This window comes from Eubalaena glacialis, chromosome 3 (genome assembly GCF_028564815.1).
Source record: "Eubalaena glacialis isolate mEubGla1 chromosome 3, mEubGla1.1.hap2.+ XY, whole genome shotgun sequence".
Taxonomy (NCBI): domain Eukaryota; kingdom Metazoa; phylum Chordata; class Mammalia; order Artiodactyla; family Balaenidae; genus Eubalaena; species Eubalaena glacialis.
In genome coordinates, this window is record NC_083718.1 from 82047866 (window position 1) to 82067051 (window position 19186).

The 19186-nt window shown below is 51.2% G+C and overlaps 1 protein-coding gene across 1 annotated transcript in view; it reads right to left on the reverse strand.

Annotated features, from left to right (window-relative positions):
• IL6R (interleukin 6 receptor) overlaps positions 1 to 18748 on the reverse strand; it is a 47299-nt gene extending 28551 nt beyond the window's left edge. Inside the window, exons 1-2 of the mRNA XM_061183411.1 lie at positions 18365 to 18748; positions 145 to 393 (exon numbers count right to left, since the gene is read on the reverse strand). Of these exons, the coding sequence (XP_061039394.1) occupies positions 145 to 393; positions 18365 to 18449 (334 nt within the window). The 5' untranslated portion in view covers positions 18450 to 18748. The remainder of the gene's footprint in view (positions 1 to 144; positions 394 to 18364) is intronic.
• Positions 18749 to 19186: the final 438 nt, after the last annotated feature.

Below are 19186 nucleotides of genomic sequence, written 5' to 3' on the forward strand. Positions count from 1 at the left end.
CTGGCAAACGTCACTGGGCCTTTCCCCGAAATGCTTGGGCCAGGGAAATAACAGGAATTTAAAGGGTCAAGCAGGGAATCTCTCTCTGGAATGCGCAGAGCAGTGCTGGGAGCCGTCTCTGGGAGCTCTGAGGACACAACTCACCATCCACCAGCAAACGCACACTTCCAGCTGGGCGGCCGTCCTCGTAGCACGAATAGTTTCCAGAGTCGCTAAGCAGAACAGACCTCAGAAGCAGCCTCCTTCCCACGCCAGCCCATCTGCCTTGGCGTGAACCTGTGACCTGATTCCTGAGCACCCAGTGAACGGTGGCATTGTCCCCTGCTTCCCCACCTGGGCAGGTCAGGGTAACGCTGGCCCCTGGCAGGCTGGTCAGCACATCGTTTGCCACCTCTGCAGGGGGGAGAAGACACTGGGTAAGCCCACAGCAACCTGACAAAGGGACTGCATCCGATTCGGGAAGCCACAAAAGGCTCTAGTGCTAAACATCTCTCAAGTCCCTCCATTGGCCCAGGCCACCATCACATCACCTCTTCCTGGGTTATGGCAATGGCCTCCCTGTGGCCTCCCAGCCCCAGTCTTGGCCCTCTCCACCCAGCTGCCCCAGGGAGCCTTCCAAAGCGGCTATCTGGCCACCCCACTCCTTTGATTAGAAACCCCTTCAAGGGCCTACCGCTGTCCACAGCATAAAGTCCAAGTTTAGAGGCCTGGCCCACAGGGCTTTCCACCACCTTCCCCCTGCTGACCTCTGAGGCCTCATCTCTCCCTGCTCAGCCTTAGAAGAGACACAGTCCCACCACCCCATCCCCACAAAACTTCCTCCTGTTGCAGGTCTCAGCCTAAATGTCCCTTCCCCAGAGGCCTTCCCTATCTCCTCAGCTGCATTAGACCCCCATTCTACCTCCCCCACCATGTCACCCATCACACACTGCCGTATAATTACCAATTCCGTATCCATCTTCACTTCAGGACTCCAAGTGCCACAAGAATAGGCACCCTGTTTTGTTCTCTGTCATATTTCAGTGCCTAGATCATTGCCTGGCACACGGCGGTGGCCCACTGAGCACTTGATGAATGTATAAATGAATGTATACACACAGGAATGAATGCCAGGTACCCAGTGGGACTCACAAGATGCATGAGTACACAGGAAGTCTCAGAATCCCAGGGTCTCCATTTTACAGATAGTAACTGAGGCACAGAGGAATCAGGAGACTTGCCCAAGATCACCAATAACTTAGCTACACAGCTGAGAGGCAAACCAGGTCTTCCAACTCTGTTCAGTGCTCCCTCCAGAACCCTACACCTATCTATTAAACCACTTAGGGTAATGCTATTTTTATTCTAGGGACCAAATTGGAAAGTAAAAGAGAACAAATGCACTCCCCACCCCTGAAAAATATCATGCTACTCAAGGAAAGGATATTAAAGATACAAGTAAACTTTTTTTTTAGTATAGGTTAAATAGATTCATAGAATCTAAGATTTTTTTTTTAATAAATTTATTTATTTTTGGCTGCGTTGGGTCTTCGTTGCTGCACCCGGGCTTTCTCTAGTTGTGGCGAGCAGGGGCTACTCTTCATTGCGTTGCGTGGGCTGCTCATTGCAGTGGCTTCTCTTGTTGCCGGGCACGAGCTCTAGGCGCACAGGCTTCAGTAGTTGTGGCTCGCGGGCTCTAGAGCGCAGGCTCAGTAGTTGTGGCTCACGAGCTTAGTTGCTCCGCAGCATGTGGGATCTTCCCGGGCCAGGGCTTGAACCCTCGTCCCCTGCATTGGCAGACGGATTCTTAACCACTGCACCACCAGGGAAGCCCAGAATCTAAGATTTAAATTAGTCTAGCCAGCTGCGGAAACTGAAGCCAGGGAAAACAGCAAGTTTTCATGTTAAGCACACTTGGTTCTTCTAACCAAATGTGTAGCCATTTATTAGCAAACAGCAGCAATAAGTCTGGTCAAAGATTTCCAAAAGGCCCAGCAACAGCCTGGGCACCTGACCTCACCTCCCACCTGTGCTCCTGGGCTGGGAGGACCAGCACTAGTGTCCCCCCGACCTGCAAAGCCTTCTTGCTTGGGAGGAGTTTTTAATCTCACGCTTAACCGATTGTCCCTTCTCCCACCAAGGTAGCTGTTAGAGAGGAGAGAATAAGGCTCAGTGACTCCCAGGAGGATAACACTCAAAGCCAGCGGGGCTGGTTGTCCAGCCCAACCGCCGGCCACAGTCCAGAGACCAGGGACATGAGCATCAAAGGGACAGTGACAGCTTCTGTCTGGCTACACAGACTCCCTTCAAGCTTCCTTCTCACCTTATCACTTGGAGTCAGAGTTCTCCACCCTGTCAACCTCTGCCCCAAGGTTGGTAGGTAAGGGACAGGTGCAAGGGCAGTGTAGCAGCTGGTCACCTACGGTTTCTCTCTCTTCACTGTCAGAGCCTTCGACTTTGGGTGAGAAAAATGGCTGAATCTCACCATGCAGCCAAGCGAGTGTGGCCAGCTTCCTTAGACCCCTCTGCCTCACTTCCCCCCACTACGGGCCAAATGTCCTCCATTTAACAAATATTTGAGGAGGCCCCCAGAGCCAGGCACCAGTGAAGAGGACACAGTTAGGTGGCAGAGAGACCCTGCCCTCGAGGACAAGACATGTAAGACGCATTCACTGCTGCAGAACTGGGACAGAGGACACAGGGCGCCCCTGAACATCAGCAAAATCCCAGTCCCTAGGAGGCCAAGTCCACTGAGGGTACCTCCATGCCCAGAGGGCTTAAAAGAGGTATGAAAAGCCCTAACTACAGTACACCTTTCATACATAATCTTCAGTAATATATTTCCAGCATTTCAAGTATCGTTTTTAAATGTACTATATGATATTGAACACATGCAAATTAATATATGTAATGTACATGAAAGCTATGAAGCATGAAACACCCCCGAGATCCTACCAACCGAACCACGAGCACAATCACTGTCTCTGAAGCTCCCTCTGTGTTCTGCATCCCCCAGCCTCCCTGCTTATACAGTGTTACATTTTGGACTTATCACTCCCTCACTTTTTTTTTTTTAATAGATCTTTATTGGAGTATAATTGCTTCACAATACTGTGTTAGTTTCTGTTGTAAATGGGTTCAGTTTCACTACTCATGGATCCCTCAATTTTTCTTAACTTTGTGTGATATTTGAGATTTATGTAAATAGATTATAGTCTTCTGTGACATGTTTTTGTCATTCATTGTTTCCATGATTCATGTAGCTATAGTTATTCATTTTCACTGCTGTGTAGTATTCCATTGGACAACTATATCATTCTCTTGCTGAGGGAGGTTTTGGGTCGTTTCCAGTGTTTTGCTATATCAAAGAGTGTGCTATTAACTTTCTCGAAGGTGGCTCTTGGAGCATTTGCCCAAGAATTTCCCTGAGTAGAATTGCTGGTCCTGGTGTGTGTGCATGTCACACATGTCCTTTTCCTTCATAATTGACACACAGTCCAAACCTTTTAAGTCTTATGTGCACTTGACAGTGGCTATGGCTTGCCATGTCCAGTCCACATACTGAATTACATCTTTCCCTGAATCAGGTTAGGTCTAGAAGACACACCGACACTTTGAATCAATATATCGATACTTTCACTTTTCCATTTTCCACTTAATAAAGCAGCTATAAGGACAAAACCTAACATGGATGTCAAGTTCATGCACAAATTACCAACATTGTAGGAACAAAGACGGAGACACTGTCGGGAATTCCCTGGTGGTCCAGTAGTTAGGACTCCGAGCTTCAAGTGCAGGGAGCACGGGTTCGATCCCTGGTCGGTGAACTAAGATCCCACAAGCCGCACGGGGAGGCCAAAAAGTAAAAAAGATGGAGACGCTGTCAGAATAGGACAGTCTTCTGGTGGGTGGCCCCACTGTGCAGTGCTTACAACATCCCTCCGTCAGCTGACGAGCGGAAGTCGGAATTCACAAGGCACCAATACACAATAGATTCTCAGGGTTGCCTGAAAGTCCAAGTAGGGGTCAAGGACCATGGCAGGCTCATGCTTTCCTTGGTACTTTCCACATGGCACCATCCTTAACTATATATAGGTCTCCCTCCCCAATCATGACTATGAGGCTGGGAACTCCTACTAGCACTCCTCAGAGAACTCAGTAGGTGCTTAATTAATGTTTAATGTAGGGTGCCTAAGAGGTACCCACAAGGTCAGGGCCTCCACAGTGCACACTCCCAGGAGTCCCTGTCACACAGGACACAGCGGTCTACGTGGTGCCCCTCGTGTTGTGCAGCGGGCAAGCCCTACACTAGAGGCCAGAAGAGCCAGCTTGTCACAGCCAGGAGATGCTGAGGAAAGAAACTATAAGCCTGGAGCCACCAGGGACTCTCTTTTGTGCTTCTGCCTTTGCCAGTTCCAGGAAATATGTTTCTCTGGTCACTTCCCTTACCCCCAGTTCAGATGGAAGCTCTTGCCATGGTTAGTGACCAGCTTGAACAATAGCAGGGGCTGTTCTGTTCCTGAATTCACTAACAATGGCCAGAGTATTTGGGCAGCTCAGAGAAATCACAAATAAAAAGACTTTTTTTCTCTTCTACTAAAGCAGAGCTTCAGGAGCAACATAATGGCCACTTCCTCTGCCAAAAAACTTGAGTAATGGTTTTCTGAATCTTTAAAACTGAGTCACTATTCTTTTTTAATGGGGAATGATTAATTGTAAAACACCCATTGGCAAGTATTGCCTGTCCCTGCCCTTCTTCAAAATACATTTCTTCTAGAACCTGTGAACAATGCTGTGTTGACTATGCCTTTAAAAGCATTCTATGCAGGATGATCACAATCAAACACTCACAGAGGAAAGACCACCAGAAAATACCCTTGCTACAGTCAGGGTGGGCAGTGCTGGCCCTCCCCAGCCACCCACCCCTCTGCCTCCTGACCCGAATCTCTGAGTCAGTGCCCGTGACACCCGTGGGGCTGCGTAGGAGGCCTTGGGCATCTCTCTTGGTTTTTTTTGGCTGCACCTCGCGGCTTGCGGGATCTCAGTTCCCCAACCAGCGATTGAACCTGGGCCAAGACAGTGAAAGCCCGGCATCCTAACCACTAGTCCACCAGGGAACCCCCGCCTGAGCAACTCTTTGAAAAGGAAGAAGTGATGTTCACAGAATGCCCTCCTGGTACTTCCACCCACCTCTCCAAATGATGGGACTAGAGGCAATTTCTTTCTCTTCCTTTCATCTTTCTGTATTTTTTTCAATTTTCTATAAGTTGTTTGTATTACTCTTATAATGAACACACACAGACACACATACATATGTATATATATATTTAAGACAAAGAAGCTACATAGCCTGGATCTGTCCAAGTTATCACGCCTAGGGAGGGAGGAGGTGGGGCAGAATGCAGTGGACACCAGGGAATAGGGGTGGGGTGAGACTGGATTTTTCAGGACAAGCAGCTTCTGACAGCACCTTCCGGTCAAAGAGCGTTCACCCCCCACGCTTGCAGCTCTGCCCTCCAACCCTTGCAGCTCTCTGTTTTGTCACTTTCGCTGCACACTACACACTTAACCCTCAGCCATGCTGGCCTCATCCCCTGGTGGACACAAGGTCACCATCCCTCCCTATCTGCCCTGTTTGTCTGCTCCTTGGAGTCTGCCAGGGCCCTCCTGAAGGCCTCCCTGATGGGGAAGAGCCAAAGGGAAGAGACACAGTGGGGAACAGGTGAGGAGGGAGCTCCTGAGAGCATCCTGTTCCCCAGAGATGTGCCCCAGCCATTCTCACACTCCCACTCTGGGAGGTGAGGGGACCAGGTGGGGAGGGAGGGGTTGGCCCTGCACACTCTGACATTCAGCACAGCATGCAGTTTAGCGTCTGCCCGTGAGCAATTGCTCAGCCATTTGAGGCCAGCATTGCAAGCCCATGCCTGTCCCCTCATTAAGATTCAAGAATTTTTTTGTGCACCATCAAGTGCAAGGCCAGAAATCTTAATCCTGGAGAGAGAACTGACAGCTAGTGGTGAACACCTACTATGCACTGACACTCCTCTCCACAAAACCCCATGGAAAACTTAAAACTACCTGTAACACAGGCCGCCCTAAGATAAATGTCCCTGACATATTGAGGGAGCCAAGAGGAGGGGTAGAACACTCAAAAAGGGAGGGATTCAATGGAAGAGATATTTGGGTTGAGCCTTGAGACATGAGTAGGAGTTTGATAAGTGGAACTACAGGGAATGGCATTGTATAAAGAGGGAACAGCATGGAAAGGCATTGAGAAGTGAGGGCCCGGGGAGGGCAGGTATCTGGTGTCCTCCAAGGGGATCAGAAACCTGACTCTGCAGGCAGAGGTATGTGCAGGCTCAGTGCCCACCCACCTCCAACCCCAGCCTCCAGGACAGGAGCCAGCAGTGCTTCCTCCTTCTGTTAATCTTCCAATCACCAGTGCCTGCCCTCCCCCCAGCCCCCCACCCCTTCCTGGCCTCCTAGTGCTCCTAGTGCATCACAAAGCATCCCAGAGGCAGCAGAGAGGAGGAGGCAGCGAAGGACTGTTGAGCCTCCTTTGTTCTTACCAAGGTCAATGTCAGGTGCAGGGTGGCAGCACCCTACATCCCAGCTGCCTACGAAAAGGGATTGTGCAGAGGACCAAAACACCTCACTTGGGACTGAGAGCAGAAAAGTATCCCCTCCTGAAAACAAACCTCCCCAAATCTCCTCCTCAACTGTCAATGAACTCAGTATCTGGTCTGGTCTTGTTTAGTCACTGACAACTAACTGGGTGGGGTTGGACTGACACCAAGATACACTCTTGTCTTGATTTGTCCTTTAGCATAAAACACATCTCTAAGAGTGGCAGGCAGCCTGGCATAGGGGAAGCAGCCCTGTGTTATCAGAAGACCCGAGTTCTATTCCTGGTCTTGCCACTGACTTGCAATGAGCTTTGGGCACATCACCGCCCCTGACAGAGCCCCACTCACCTTCTCTATGAGGTGAGGGTTCAGACTACAATCTGAAGCTCCCTGCTGCCCCTGTTCCTGCCGTCTAGCATCTTATCACTCTGAATCACTAGCTCACAGAGGGCAGGAAGCATGTCTGTGTCTGTTTATCTCAGACAACAGCCCAGCTTGAAAATACAATTAATCTATGGACTTATTATTCTAATAGTCAATGAATTTTGGAGAAGGATGATGGCCAGGGCATCCCAGTGCCCTCAGACAGACGCGTCTCCTTATCCCTAGAGAGCCCCAGGAGAGGGAAATTCCCATAACCTCCCTCGCCTCTCACTCCTCAAGGGGAAGACAGTTTAGGCCCTAGTAACCTCTGGCAACCAAATCCACACCTCCCGGCCCAATGCTCACGCAATCCCACTCCCTGGGCCGCTGGGCCCCCCACCATGGCCGACACCTCTCAAGCCTGGGAACTTTGCAGTACAGCCCTGGGAAGTGAGACTCTTCCCCCTTCCAGACCTAAGGTTGGGTGCCAGAAACCCAGACAGCTTTCTTGTTTTTCTACTTTTTTCCTTCTTCAAGTAAACTTGCAAATGTCAATAACCAGAGAAAAACACGCACACAGAGACACATATTTCTCAACTCTCTTGCAGCTTGTTGTTGCTCTTGCCAGCAAAAACAAGTTCAGCTTCCTGGACCCATTTATGTAAGCGGTGAAGCAGCTGCCCAGTGCCACCGCAACACGGGTTTAGCTCACGCCTGCTAATCCCACCGCCCCGGTTTCTGAGCAGGGACAGACGTCCGGGCTGGCAGCTGGGCCGGCTAGCAGCACAGGATGGCCTCCAGCCTCTGGGGCTGCAGAGACACAGGATCTCAGAAGGGGTCACAGAGGAACCGCAGGGCCCCTGTCAGCGGTAAAGACCCTGATCTGGAAGGAGGGAGCTGCTGAGAAGTCTCCAGGAGAAGAAGAACGTGGGCACCTCATGTTCAAAGGGAAACACATGCAGAATTTGACCCCACGGGGCCTAGAACGAGTCCCCAGTGTGCTCTGTCCCCTCTCCCTGCATCCCCATCTAAGGACTGAAACCAATGTCCTGACTTCCAGAGTAATAATAACCGTAACACTCAGCACCACCTACAGCATTTAGCAGGTGCCAGGCGCTTTACCTAAGAGCCCTCGGCTCCTACAACAACCCTGCTATGGGGGAGGCCGGTCCCCATTTCCGTGGAAGTTCAGAGAAGTTAAGGAACTGGCCCGAATTCACAAAGCTAGTGAGGGAGGGAGTCTGCATTGGCTCCGGGTGAGTCTGGCCAAAGCCCCCCTCTCTCCGGGGGTCCAGGCGCATCCCCGTGTTCTGGCCCAGCCCCGCTTCTCTGGGCTGCCCACCACCCTGCGTCTCCCCCTCTCTCCCAATTTCCTCTCCTCCTCCCTGCTCTCCTCAGGCCTTTCCACCCATCACAGAGGCTCAGGGAGGGGAGTCCTGGGGTTGAGGGGTCTGTGTGAAGGGGGAGCGAGCCTTTTCCCACACAGTCCTGCCACACCAACTAGCCCCTCAGGGGCTCTCCCAGGAAACCAGGGGCCAAGTACCCTTGATCCTTCTCCTTCTACCCTACAGCAGCACTCCTGTGACGAGTTATAGTTTAAAAGCGCCCCCCTCCCCCCGTCAGACTCCCAATCTCACGCTCTCATCAGATCATCCACTCACTTCCCTAAATCCCCTCCCCTGCCATTTAGGGCTGGGCCTCTGTGGCCCCTGCCACCTTCTCTAACTCAGCTCCCAGCCCCACCTCTTCCACAGCCCCTCCTCAGGTTGCTGACTCCTGCCCTCCTCTCCGTCTAATGTGTTTGTACTTCTGTACCTGCTCGTATTTGTCTTGTATTTGGTGGAGTCAGTATTTATCTTGGCGGGGCCCTCCCCTCCATCCGCACCAGGGACTGTATACTTACTGCTTGGACAGAGGGTCTGGGAGGCTCCTTTGGACCATAAAAAGGTAATGCTGGCTGCTGACTCAGAGACCAGCGCGTGTGACCAACTCCTCACAAGAAAAACATTCAATCCTCCCCTGGCAGCATCACAGATAATCAGCTGGCCCCGGGCCCAGAAGGTCTGGCCTGGGTCACCTCTCAGAGATTATAAACTAATTAGAGGAAAAGATATCAAAGGAGGGCAAACAATTCAATTCCCCCAATTCCTCCACCCCCACCAAACCCCAAGAAGCAGATTGAGAAATAAAAAGAGTAAAGGCAAGACTAAGCAGGCTGGGAAGAAGGGCACATGGCCACAGGTGGACACAGACGGGACTTGGGTCCAGAAAGGGGCTAAGTTGGGGCTACAGCCACAGAGTGGGTGCTGAGCTAAGAGGTGCTCTTCTAGGGCTATAAAGGCCCTTAAAGATGATTCAGCCAACCTGCCCATTTTTATAGATGAGGAGAACCAGGGCCCAGAAGTCACACAGCCAGTGTGTGGTGTAGCCAGGACTGGAACCCTGGGCCTTGGGACTCTGGGTCATGCTTGCCCCACAGCCCACTGCCTTCCCAGGAGCACAGCACAAAGGGTCCTGTCTTCCTGTCTCTGAACTTGGCCTTGGAGTCTAACCAGGAGCCTGACCCACATCAGGGTCTTTTATGTGTTTGTGGAAGCAAAGGGGGGCAGGGTGCAGCACACACCTGATATCTGTTCCCCCTTCCCCATCCCAAACCATATCCACCCCCACCTCCTGCCCCAGCTTCCACTCCTCCACCCCTTTAGATATGAGGAAGCAAAGCTAAAGATTTGAGAAGTCACAAAGTGGAGGTGTGGTAGGGAGTGACTAGAAGGGACACAGGAGAGCCTGCTGGGGCTGGTCATGTAGCTGAGTGGTGGTTACACGGCTATGCTCAGTTTGTGAAAATTCATCGGGCTGTTAAATTTATGCTGAGCGCACTCTCCCGTATGTATGTTACACTGCCACACACATTTTATAAAGCCCCTAAGTCCTCCTGCCTGAATTCAAGCCTACATTCTTCTCCTTACTCCCATGTACCATGAGCAGACACACACACACACACACACACGCACACACTGGTCTAGCTTCATGTCACCATGAAGAAAGCAGCTCAGAATGGAAGAGCAGGCATATCTACCCTCAGTGAAACTGTGAAACCTGGTTTCCAGCTTTCCTGCCCCCAGCCTGTTCCCCTCATAAATAAGCCACGCCAGGCCTACCATGTTTTGAGCTAGGGAGACTCAGCATTATAACTATGTCAGTGCTCCCTAAGTTATCTCTAAATTTAACTTGATCCTAATAAAAATACCAACAGGACTTTTTTTTCTTGGAAGTAGGCAAGCTGATTCTAAAGTTCAAACAGAAAAGTAAACAAGCAAGGATAGCCAGGAAAATTCTGAAGAAGCAGAGAACTGAGAGGAGGATTAGCCCTACCAAACTCTAAAGCATATTATAAAGCTATAGTTATTAAAACAGTGTGATACTGACACATGAGTAGACAGACAAAACTATGGAGGAGACTAGAAAGTTCAGAAATAATAGTAACCAAAAATAGCTTTGTCTGCACTATTGAACTGTACCCTTTAAAATGGCTAAGATGACTGACTTCCCTGGTGGCGCAGTGGTTAAGAATCTGCCTGCCAATGCAGGGAACACGGGTTCGAGCCCTGGTCCCGGAAGATCCCACATGCCATGGGGCAACTAAGCCCGTGCGCCACAACTACTGAGCCCATGTGCCACAACTACTGAAGCCTGTGCGCCTAGAGCCCATGCTCTGAAACAAGAGAAGCCACCGCAGTGAGAAGTCCACACACCGCCACAAAGAGTAGCCCCCGCTCTCCGCAACTAGAGAAAGCCCGTGCGCAGCAAGGAAGACCCAATGCAGCCATAAATAAATAAATAAAATTTATTTTAATAAAATGGCTAAGATGATAAATGTTATGCTTTTGTATCTTACTACAATTATTTAAAAGTAGCTTAGTTTGAGCGTTGGCTATATAGAGGTGCTATTCTAAGCTTGCACGTGGATGACCCAACTTGATCTTCCCAACAGCTTATCTTACAGAGGAGGAGGCTGGTTACATAGCTAATTAGGGGTAAGCCTAGATTCAAACCCAAGCAATTAGGGCTCAGAATTTGTGCTTTTTAACTATTCAATCTGCCGACAAGCAGTATAAACCCAAGTATACACAGTAATTTGGTAGATTTTAAAGGTGGCTTTTAAAATCAGTGGTGGAAAGATGGATTATTCAATAAACTATAAAAAAGGACATCAGGTGATAACTGGGTTAAGAAAAGTTAGAGCCATACCTCAGTCCATGATAAATTCAAAATGGATCAAACATTTAAATACAAAAATTCTTAAAGACACCAGAAAAAAAAATCTTTTTTTTACCCCCTCCCAAAAAGAATCTTTTAAGACAATCTTGGCATAGGGAAGATCTTATTAAGTATGATACAAAACCTACAAGTCATAAAAGAAACTGATAAACCCAACTACAATTTTTTTTTAATATGCAAAAACCAACCCCCACCCAAAAAAGTCAAAAGACAAATGAGAAACTAGAGAAAAATCTTCACAACTCATATCAGAGAGGACTAAATTCTTTAATATATTACGAGGAAAAAGACCAACAACTCAGTTTTTAAAAATGAGCAATGAATATGAACAGGCACTTCATAGAAACAGGTTATGCAAATGTCTCTTAAACATGGGAAAACCTGTACATTCACACTCAGATAAGATAAATACAAGTTAATTCCACACAGATGCCATCTCTGTGTAGATAGCAGTTTAATAACACATTTTCGTCAGAGGTGTGGAGACACAGGCATTCTCTCATTGCTGCGGGGAGTATGAATTGGTGCAACTTCCACTCTCACTCAAAAGTACAAATGCACATGGCCTTCGACCCACAGGTTCACCTTCAAGAAATTTATCCTGCGGATGTTCTTGCGCTCAGGCAACATGATGGATATGCAAAGTTACTCCCCAAAGCACTGTCTGTAATGGCAAGACAGGAAACAAGCCCAAAGCCAACGTCCATCAAAAGGAGACTGTGTAGGGACTTCCCTTGTGGTCCAGTGGCTAAGACTCCACACTCCCAATGCAGGAGGCCTGGGCTTGATCTCTGGTCAGGGAACTAGATCCCACATGCTGCAACTAAAGATCCCGCACGCAGCAAGGAAGATCCCGCGTGCCGCAACTAAGACCCCGCGCAGCCAAATAAATAAAGATTTAAATATAAAAAAACAAAAAACTAACGTTAAAAACTTAGCACTATTTTCAGGACATACCTAATCTCTCAAAAAATGTGAACAATTGTAATTATTATTCCCACTGCATTAGTGGGTCTTTCCCCTTTTCTGTGAGAAAGTCTTCACACTACAGCCTCCCCCTCCCCTCCCATCAAAATGGGGTCTTCAAATCAATAGCAGCTATCAAGCACCTGCTTTTGTTTGTTTCAGCCTCAAGATGTGTTGCTCTGCCTGGGCTTGGAGTGACTTGGCCCAAGGTCTGCTGGCTTGTTAAGTGGGCAGTCAAGAGACAGGCCTGGACTGTCTGACCCCTGAGCTGTTTTCTCTCTCTGCTGTCCCAGCTGCTTTGCTAAGAGACAGAGAAAGATCATTTACAGTGACATGTGGTTGTAAAACATTCCCCTGACCCAAAGTGATATGAATGGATATGGGGGAGGAGGGGGTTACAGTGCAATGGTTTAAACATATACTGTGGCCTTAACTATTCTTCTCAAGAGAAGTACTGAAGAAGGACACTTCCTGGGGCAAAAAGTGGGGCTGTCTTTGCCACACCAGTGCATATGGAGTTGGTGAGTCTGAGGACACTGAGAACAGAGACGATATCATTGAAGTCACCATGCTTTGGGAAAGGTGGGAGTTGTGGGTGACACACGTGATACAGTGGAAAGAGCAAGGTTCAGAGCAAGGTCTGTCACTTCCTTGCTGTGCGATCTTGAGCAAGTTACTTAATCTCTCTGAGCCTCGGTTTCCTTTCACCTACTCAAGGACACTGCTTCAGTGATTCTCACCTCTCTGTCAATTTTTGATCTCTACTAGATCATTTCCATCAGCAAGCAAACATGCTGAGATTTCAGTCATTTTTTTAAAAATTCTTTTCATGACCCCACTTCTCCAGCCAACAAACACTCCATTTCTTTTCTCCCCTTTACGGCTAAAATCCTCCAAAGAGTAGCCTCTACCAGCCGGCTCCAGTTTCCCTCCTCCTGCTCTCTCTGCAAACTACTCCTGTCAGCCTTAGGCCTCCACCATTTCGCCGAAACTCCTCACATCAAGTCAAGATCACCAATGGCCTGCGTGTAGCTAAGTCCACTGGTTAGGTTGTCCTCTTGCCTCTCAGCAGCGTTTGACACCTCTGACTGCTTCTGCCTCTTGACACACTGTCCTCCCTGGATTTTCTGGACAACAACTCTCCTGGTTCTCCTCCTGCTTCACTGGTCTTACCTTCCCAGTCTCCTCCTCCTTTTCCAGCCTGAAAAGGTTGGAGTGTCCCAGGGCTCAGCCCGGGGCCTCGTCTCTTCTCCATCTACACTTTCGCCCTCGGTGATCTCAGCCACTCTCAAGGCTTGAAATAACATCTGCCATCAGTCGACTCCCAAATTCATACCTCAACTCAGTCCTCATTCCCAAACTCTGGACTCCCGTACCCTGCTCGTCAGCATCTTCTCGCTTTGTCCAATAGAAAGCTCAGTTTCAACGTGTCGGAACTGACCTCCTGATCTCCCCCCAACAAGACCTGCTGTCCTACAGTCTACCGCATCGATGCAATGCCCTCAGACTCCTCTCACACACGGCTGCTGTGAAGAGTAAATGAGGTCACAGATGCAAAGAGCCCAGCACAGTTCCGTGTACGGTCGTCACTCAGTATGGTAACGGTTGTTGCAACCATCACGTAGAGAGAGAAAACCAGAGGATGCTTTTCGGGAAAAGAAGTTGGGAGGTGGAGGGAAACTGAGCACAGGTGCTGGGAGACAGCCTGGATGCGGGGCCTCAGGGGGCACACTCCTAAGAGCAGAGCCAGAGGGCAGAGCTGGCGGGGGCAGGTGGGAGTGAGGTGCAGCTAGAAGTCAGGCCAAACCCAGGACCGTGCCAGAAAAGCCCCTGACTGTGCCAGAGACTTTGGACCTTTTTGGATCTCAAGTGCAGAAGAGAGTAAAGCACACAGATGACCCAAAAGAAACTCCCCAGGGCTTCACCAAACAGAGTCTAAGAGTTAAAAGCCTCTTTTTTGCCATCTTCCTCTTGCCACTCCAGCCCTCAAGGATTCTCTTCCAAAGACTGATACCTCAATGACAGTTAGCAACAGGACATTTAGCATTTCCCTGTCCAGCTGGAGTCTAAGGGGCCCAATGGCTGAGGCCTGGTCTCCCCAGAGACAACCCCAAGCTTCACCAGGGCAGAGGGCACCCGTGTGTCCCCACAGAGCCCTCTGCTCCAGAACCCAACAGGCCCTCAGGTAGGACCAGATTGTTAAAGAGGAGGCAGGAATTTTCCTGCGCAAGATGGGAGTATAAGGAATCCCTAAATATTTTTATATTTCTTCAGGCCTTCATGCAAGCATCATCTTCTTGGTGAGAACTTCCCTGGCCTCCCCTCGAAAAAATCAATTCTACATCCTCCTCAACATGTACGCAGTTCCTATCTCCCTCCCTTGCTTTATTTTTCCTCCTTAGCACTAGTCACTATCATACTATATATTTAATATACATCCCAGGTAGAATGAAGCCCCAGTGAGCCAGGGATTTTTGGCTATTTGGCTCACTGCTGTATCCTCAGCTCTTACAATAGTGCTTGGAAGATCGGAGGAGCTCAAAATATTTTTTTTCAAATGAATAAGTTATTAGCTACACGCATTTAAGCATTTGCTCTGTGCTAGAGACCTCACTATACACTCTGTAGTACCTTACTTAGGGCATTTCATCGTCATAACAACTCTGCAAGGTAGTATATGAATTATTTCTCTTTTCCAGATGAGAACAGTGAGTCTCTGAGAAGTAAGATCCCTCACCCGAGCTCACGTTGTTTCTCCATGGCAGGGCCAGGCAGAGATCTGTCTGACTCCAAAACCTTAACCATTACCTGTGCGGGATGAGCTGTGTTCAGGTGGAGAGAAGGTCCAGAGGGAGATAAAGGAAGAAGTAACAGAAAACCTCTGGAAGAAACTGTTTAGCACTCGAGACCAGCGCTGTCCAGTAGACCTTTCTGCAATGATCGTGAAATGCTCTATACCTGTGCTGTGGAATACGGTAGCCAAGTGTGACTAGTGCAACTAAGGAACCACATTTTAAATTTGACTTCATTTTAATTAATTTAAATTCAAATAGCCATACTTAGTAAATGGCTACCGTATTGGAGAGAACAGCTCTAGACCTTTAAGACTGACCTGGAAAAGCCCAGATTTGGTGATGGGCATGCTCTGGCTCACGGATGGGCTGGTGGCACGCAGGCCTGGTGGGACAGGAGAAGCGGAGGGGAATTGACAGCGGTGAGCACCAGGGTGGCTTTGTGTCATCCTTACAAACACCCTGTAAGGGGAGGATTTGTTAACCCAGTCCGCAGGGGGAGACGCGGAGGGTCAGAGATGAGATATGCAGTGAGGGTCCACGTGCCTGCTGCCTCAGGGTCTTGGTCCACCCCCCCTCCTCCGACACCTTGTCCTTGGGTAGCTGGTACCCAGTGGGACAGGTCAGAGGGTTTCTCAGTCCCTCTTAGGGATTTAACCTTGACCATTTTCAAGCTCCTTTTAGGGTAGACTCAGGGTGGCTGATCCCAGGGCTTCACAGGACTCAATAAATGTTTGCTGCAATGAGTAAACAAGAGGCAGAGCCAAAGTGGGGAGAGATTTCTGGCAACTAGAAGCCCGATGGGGGAGGGCCTTCCTTCAGTTCCTCAATCACACCATTTAGCCAGTCATCCTCAAACTTGCGAATCACAAGGGGTGTTTGTCGAAAAGGACATTTCCTGAGCCTCACTTCCAGATATTTCTCTTCAGTTAATCTGGGGTGGGGGCCAAGAATCAGCATTTTTGTCAAGCACCCAACCCCCACCCCCAGTGCATGTGGCACACCTGCACACACACACACCAATTCTGATTCAAACAGACCCAGAACTACCCTTTTGAGAAGTACTGATTTAGGGTGAGACTAGGAATGCAGGTAGACATTGGGGGCAGAAAGAGGCTGCCCTAAAGGGAAGTTCAGAGGCTGAGACAGGACTCTGAGAGATTTAAAGGTGTACGTGTTTGTTTCGCGCACCGTCTTGCGTTGCAGAACATGGAAGGAACCTGAGTCACCGATGTCCAGGCCTTCCACACCCGACACCTACATCCCAGCTAATCCAGGCCCCTAGACGGCGATTCACCTGAGCGGCCCTGCCAGCTCTCAGATGTGTGGGCAGCGGCTGATCCCAAGGAAAGCGGGCCCACAGCCCGGAGAGCCAGCGGATTTCCCCTCTAAACCAACTCCAGCCTCTGCTACCCCTCTCGGCCCCTTACTTCTCCAAAGCAAGACATCTCACAGTCATTTGCTCCATGCTTCCTGTACAATGTCTTTATTTTTGCTCTCAAGTTTGTGGGCTGAGTCTCTGTGGGTGTGGGAGGGGAGCTGGGTATTTTCTACTTCTCTGCATTTTCCTTCTGAACTGGGAGGGCTTTCACTTCCTCCCCAAACTCTCAGTTCTGCCTTTCACAGCCTGTCCAGGCCTTGAGACCACTTTGCCCGTCCCACCTGAGCACCAGGAATAGGGAGAACTGACTGCAACCGGCTGCCCTCACAGTACCTTGCAGCCACTTAGGAGCAAAAGAAAGCAGCAGCTACAGCAGTAACCTCCCTGGGGCAGGTGCCCTGGGGTGTGGTGTGAGTAGCAACACAGGCAGGCAGGGAAGCCTTGCGCCCTCCTGGGCGACCCAGGCCTCAGCCCTGCCTTGCCTCCCTCTGATAGAACAGTGGGCAAACCCAGGCTCTCCCTTCCCTTGGCTTCTTCTGCCCAGCACTCAGCCAGCCAGGGGTGACTCTCATCTTGGCCCCCAAACACCCCCAGCTCTGCCTGCTGGGCTAGTTCTACATTTGGGAGTCTTGGGGTTCTATCACCCCCGAGCACAGGGTCATGGAGGGGGGGCCTCCACCAACTAGGCCTGACAACTTCCCATCCCAACCTCTCTGAACCTCAGCCTCTTCTTTGGAACAAAGTATTATTTAGATCCAGCGGAGAATTAGAAAACGTGTGTAAAGCCTAGGAGGCCTCAATCAACATTGGCTGTTACTGGCAGGGGTTATAAATGTGTGCTGAGAAAAAGAATCCCTTTACTTTCCTCTTCCAAGCACGAGGAACACAACCATTCAGAAGGCAAAGGGACCTGCAGGCACACCAGCCCCTGGCTCTCTCCAGCAGGGAGGGGTCAGGCTGAGGGCGTTCACCCAGGGTAGGAGCGCAGTGCCGTCTCACAGTGAAAGCCAGAGCCACCGTCTCCCCAGCCATATGTTCCCAGAAGCCTGCCGGCTGCCCCCTTGGTTTTCCGCTGTGTCCTCAAAGAAGCCCTCAGACCCTAAAATAAACCTCTGGAGAAGCAGTTGCCCAGCTCCTCTAGAGGAGAGCCTAGACGCGCAGCTGGGCATGCCGCCAGAGCCCAGAGAAAGGACTGGCGGCCAGAGGCAGATTACAGTCCACAGGAGCAACAAGTGCCCCGTGCCCTCTGCCTCACCCCTCCTTCTCTCGTCTGGAAGTGGAGTCCAGTGCGTGCCAGCCTCAAGACGTCCCAACCCCTGGCCAACCTCCCCACTTGGCTTAAATTCTCAGGGCAGAGGCACACAGCTTGCTAGAGCTGGTGTCTGCCTAAGGGAGTGCGGGCAGCGGGGCAGCGGGAGGGTCCGTGACTCAGCGCCCATGATGTCACTCCCTTCACAGTCAAGGCACTGTCATCCACACATAAACCCGGGGGGCTGAGGGGAGAGCCAGGCGGGATGCCTTCCCCAAAGCTGAGGGGCAAAGGGGGCGCTGGTACAAAGGACGCCCCGGGCAGGAACTCCACCCCGCGAGGGCATCTCCTTTTAAAGTAACCCGGGCCGCAGTTGTGTAAGGACTCTTGGGGGCACTGGGAAAGAGACAAGAGAATCAGGTTTCTGAGAACACACCAAGTCCTGTACGCAGACCGCAGGGAGCTACCCGGCCGCAGGGCAGTCACGGGGAAAGCGCGCCCGGCCAAAGGCGCAGGACGCAGCAGGGGGCGCGCGAGCGAGCGCCCGCCACCGGACAGCTGGGTCAGCCCGGTGCCTCACCTCGTGCCGCGGGAACCCAAGCTAGCCCCGGACAAGGGGAGCCGTCACCGCTCCGGCCTCCCTCCGCCTCCCCGCGTCTGCGGCGCCCACAGCGGTTCCCTCACCCGCCGGCTGCTCCAGCCCTCCAGATGCGCCCGAAGCCCTTACCCAGAGCGGGGCAGCCCCCCGGGGCCAGCGCCGTCCCGGGCGTCGCAAGCAGGGCGGTCAGCAGCGCGCAGCAGACGGCCAGCATGCTTCCTCCTTGGCTAATGCCCCATGGTCCCAGAGAGGCGGGCGGGCGGGCGGACGCGCGGGTCGGGAGCTGGCGGCCGGGGCGGGGCGGGGCGGCGGGCGGGCTTAAGCCCCGAGGGCAGCCCCCATCCCCTGGGGCACCGCGATCTGCACGCACGGCGAGTCCCCGAGCCCCGCGCCGCTCTCGGCTCGGCTCCCTCTGGCCAGGCTCCGTGTCAGTGCGACTTCCCACTTACACATGACTCAGAGCAGCGGACGGTCCTGGCAACGCAAGAAAACATTTGAGGAACTCGCACTGGAGTTGTCTCTCGGCCGTCCCAGGGTGCTGTTACGAAAGCCGAAGCGGATGGCGCAACAGCCCCGCGTACCGGCCGAGCGGAGGGGTGGCTTCCTGCCGCAGCGCCGCACCTGAGCCGCGAGGGCAGGATCCCCGAACCCGGCGGGGGCGAGCTCAGCCGGGGGCCCTCCCCCCGACTTCTGTTGATCAGAGCAAGCGAATTAGACACCACCGGCTCGGTTTTGATTTTTGGTTTCGTGACCAGGATTACTCTGTGAAAGGAGCACCTGGAGAGCCCTGGAGGAGGCGATGTGCCTTTTACCGTTACAGTAAAGCGGTGCTTGTCAGCCCTTTCTGACCCTTGGAATCACCTGGGAGCCCTGGAAACCATCGATGCCTGGGTCCCACCCCCAGACATTCTGATTTAATGGATCTGGGATGAGGCTTGGGCATCAGGTGAC